Source organism: Neomonachus schauinslandi, chromosome 6 (genome assembly GCF_002201575.2).
Source record: "Neomonachus schauinslandi chromosome 6, ASM220157v2, whole genome shotgun sequence".
NCBI classification, from domain to species: Eukaryota; Metazoa; Chordata; class Mammalia; order Carnivora; family Phocidae; genus Neomonachus; species Neomonachus schauinslandi.
Genome location: NC_058408.1, coordinates 135,984,594 through 135,988,324, shown reverse-complemented (window position 1 = coordinate 135,988,324; position 3,731 = coordinate 135,984,594). Strand labels below are relative to the sequence as shown.

The following is a 3,731-nucleotide window of genomic DNA, read 5'->3' as shown; positions in this document are numbered from 1 at the left end:
TGTGTTGGTAATTAAGTGTTTTATTTACACAAAGGAAATAGCGAAATACAATCTCTTCCAAAAAGAACATTCTAAAACATTCCACTGAATGCAAAAGCATGACCCTGCAGTGTCAGAATTTCTTCTGGTGATGCCAACAAAAATCCTTGAGCAATTTTACAAGGAACTAAAAAGAAAGCCTGATTCCTCTAAATGATATGGCCCTTTAGGTGTGATCGTCGAGGAAACATTGAAACAATTCAGTAGTAATTGTGTAGGTAAATACACAGCAACTATAAGTGTATTATTTGACACTTTAGCACTAGATCTTGCTACTATGGCATAAGTATGCTTCCTTGGCTGCAAATACCTTCAGGGCAAGGGTTTTTCTCTGCACATTTGATAGAGTTATGGATGTGAACTTCTTCCTAAGGTGAAAAATGGACATTAGTTAATATTCCAACAAACATGTACAGGTCCCCCCTGACCATGTGACAGGCACTCTTTTAAGAGCTGCAGAAGTCTTCTAAGTCTGATTAAGATGGAGCCCACCTTCACTGGTATCCAGTTTGGTCAGGGACGTATGGGCAATGGGGTGGCAGGAAATGCAAGGCATGTTTAGGAAAGAAGAAGTGAACTATATAAAATGATAATTATCATATTTATTATGTGCCAAGCATAGTGCTAAAAGTTTTATTTCCGGGTTGGGTGCTAAACAGGAAGTGGGCGCTCCAAACTCGGGGGGTGGCTCCCAGTTTCCTTTTTTGTTTATAGGAAACAGCTGGAGAAAATGACACACTGGTTTCATAGGAACCCGTTAAAAGCCACAGCTCCTGTCGCTTTTAACTACTATGGTGTAGCCGCTGGCCCTGCTGCTTCAAAAATTTGCAGTGACTTGAGATCATCCAGAGCACGACTGCTTGAACTCTTCACTGATTTGAGCTGTAATCCAGAAATGATGAAGAATGCATCAGATTCCTATTTTTCACTTTTACAAGGTTTCATAAATTCATTGGATGAATCTACCCAAGAAAGCAAGTTAAGATATATTCAAAATTTCAAATGGACTGATACATTACAAGGACAGGTTCCAAGTGCCCAGCAGGATGCTGTTTTTGAATTAATTTCCATGGGATTTAATGTAGCTTTATGGTATACCAAATATGCTTCAAGACTGGCTGGAAAAGAAAACATAACAGAAGATGAAGCAAAAGAAGTCCATCGAAGCCTAAAAACTGCAGCGGGGATTTTTAAACATTTAAAGGAAAGTCATATCCCAAAGCTTATTACACCTGCAGAAAAGGGGAGGGATTTAGAGGCACGACTACTAGAAGCTTATGTTGTCCAGTGTCAGGCTGAAGCTCAAGAAGTAACAATTGCTCGAGCAATTGAACTGAAACATGCTCCTGGACTAATTGCTGCACTGGCCTATGAAACTGCCAACTTCTGTCAAAAAGCTGATCATACTTTATCCAGTTTGGAGCCTGCGTATTCTGCTAAATGGAGAAAATATCTTCACTTGAAAATGTGTTTCTACACAGCTTATGCTTACTGTTATCATGGTCAGACTTTGTTGGCTAGTGATAAATGTGGTGAAGCAATCAGGTCTCTCCAAGAAGCAGAAAAATTTTATGCAAAGGCAGAAGCATTGTGCAAAGAATATGGAGAAACCAAAGGACCCGGACCGACGGTCAAACCTTCAGGACACTTATTCTTTAGGAAACTTGGAAATCTCGTGAAGAATACCCTAGAGAAATGTCAGAGAGAAAATGGATTTATTTACTTTCAAAAAATTCCAACAGAAGCTCCACAACTGGAACTCAAAGCAAATTATGGTCTCGTAGAGCCTCTACCTTTTGAATTTCCTCCTACAAGTGTGCACTGGACACCAGACACGCTGGCCGCATTTGATCTCACCAAAAGACCCAAGGATGACAGTCCCAAACCCAAACCAGAAGAAGTGGTGAAACCTGTGAAAGAACCAGATATCAAACCTCAGAAGGACACGGGGTGCTACATCTCCTAAAGTACATCGATAAAATGTGCACTTTGAATTTCTCTACTAGTAGATAAGATAAACCATGGAACTTCAGTTCGTATTTCTTGAAATGTTTCCTCTGAAGCCTGTAGAATGACTTAGTACATTCAGAGGGAATCTGCCTTCAGTTTATTTGTTCTTGATTTTTAGTATAGTAGAGATGTTTCATGCTTTGTTTCCAGACTCCATTTTAATCAGGACAACATGTAAAAGATTTTATTGTGCCTCTGAAGGGCATGTTTGGCTGTTGATTTTTGTTCTGAACTCTGAGTAGTAATAAGTTTCCGGTTACTATATTATAGTGGTTTCAGGTATGTTCTTCTATCTTCACAAACAAAAAAGTTTATTTTCCTTTCTCTTACTTAATGTCAGAAGAATGACAGGAGTTGGATTTTAACCGAGAGGCTTTTCCCCCTCACCATTAGGTTGTCACACAGACTTGTTATGTTCTGGGTCTATTATCTTTTCTGGTAGAAGAGTCATTTATAGTTGGAGATCAGAAAATCTGCATACCAAATCCCTTACATATGTAAGAAGCTATAATTTGTTCAGAAATCAGTGTTTATAGGTATTTTGAGACCATTTAAGAACTTACCCAAGGGGTGCCTGGCTGGCTCAGTGGGGGGAGCATGCAACTCTTGATCTTGGGGTTCTGAGTTCAAGCCCCATGTTGGACATAGAGGTAACTTAAGTAAATAAATAAATCTTTAAAAAAAAAACAAAACACATACTCCTGTTCTGGTAGCCTCGCACTTTATTTCAATCTCAATAAACCTACAATGATTTTTACAAAAAAAAAAAAAAAAGTTTTATTTCCTATATGTCATATAGAGTGACCAACTCATCCCAGTTTGTGTGGGATTTTCCTGCTCTGGCACTAAAAATCCTGCATATACTAGGGTGCCTCTCAGTCCTGCACAAACTGGGACTTCTGGTCACCCTGTACACATTCCTTACAATGACCTTATGAGATCCAGCCTATAATCACCCTCAGTTTGCAGGAATCGAAGGTCAGAAGGCAGGGGAACGTATCCAAGATTGCATGTTTGCTAATACATGTGGGGCTGAGATACGAAACAGAGCGCTCCGACACAGGCAAGACACACATCCTTGGCTAAAATGCAGCATTTTCACTGCATAGTTCCAGATGATAAAAACAAAAAAAGGAGATTGGTAGAAAATTGTGGTGGGATCCAAATTCAAGGAGTTTACCTGTGGATGCTGGAGAGTCACTGATGGTTTCCAAATAGTAGAACATGGTGGAAACTTTCCTGATTAACTTCATATTGACGACACCAAAGAAGTAGTTCAAACCAACAATTTGTCCATTCACTCTTCCTATCTCTAAAAATCTGCAACCTCACCCTCCCCCGCCCCTTGTGGCTACTTCTCCCAAACAATAAACAAAACAAAGAAGGCATTTTGAAGATGGAAAAAAAAATGTTCTTCTGTCCAAAATCCACTTCAGGATTTTTTTTTTCTTTACCTCTTAGAATTTTCCCCGTTTCTCTCTATAGCAGAAACTAGAAATACTTGGAAGGCCATAAGCAGTTTCCCTAAACACACTTCTTTTATAGTTTATCATGCCTCAAATCTCATTTTCTTAGAGAAATAACAGGTAGAAGAAGTGCTGGATCTAGGCTTTCCTCTGAGAGATGAGAACAGAAGCAGGCAAATAAATTGTCGTGTGGCATGATTTAGAGTCTGTGTGTGC

At 39.3% G+C, this 3,731-nt stretch overlaps 1 protein-coding gene across 2 annotated transcripts; it reads left to right on the top strand.

Moving 5' to 3' along the window:
• The first annotated feature begins 756 nt into the window (after positions 1-756).
• Positions 757-2,347, top strand: LOC110589457 (BRO1 domain-containing protein BROX-like). Of its 2 annotated transcripts, XM_044916602.1 has the most exons (2): positions 757-1,073; positions 1,167-2,347. In XM_044916602.1, the coding sequence occupies exons 1-2, from the start codon at positions 770-772 to the stop codon at positions 2,003-2,005; spliced, it is 1,143 nt and encodes a 380-aa protein (XP_044772537.1). In that variant the 5' UTR covers positions 757-769; the 3' UTR covers positions 2,006-2,347. The 2 variants fall into 2 exon arrangements, with proteins under 2 accessions (XP_044772537.1, XP_044772536.1); XM_044916601.1 differs by having other exon boundaries at positions 757-2,347.
• Positions 2,348-3,731: the final 1,384 nt, after the last annotated feature.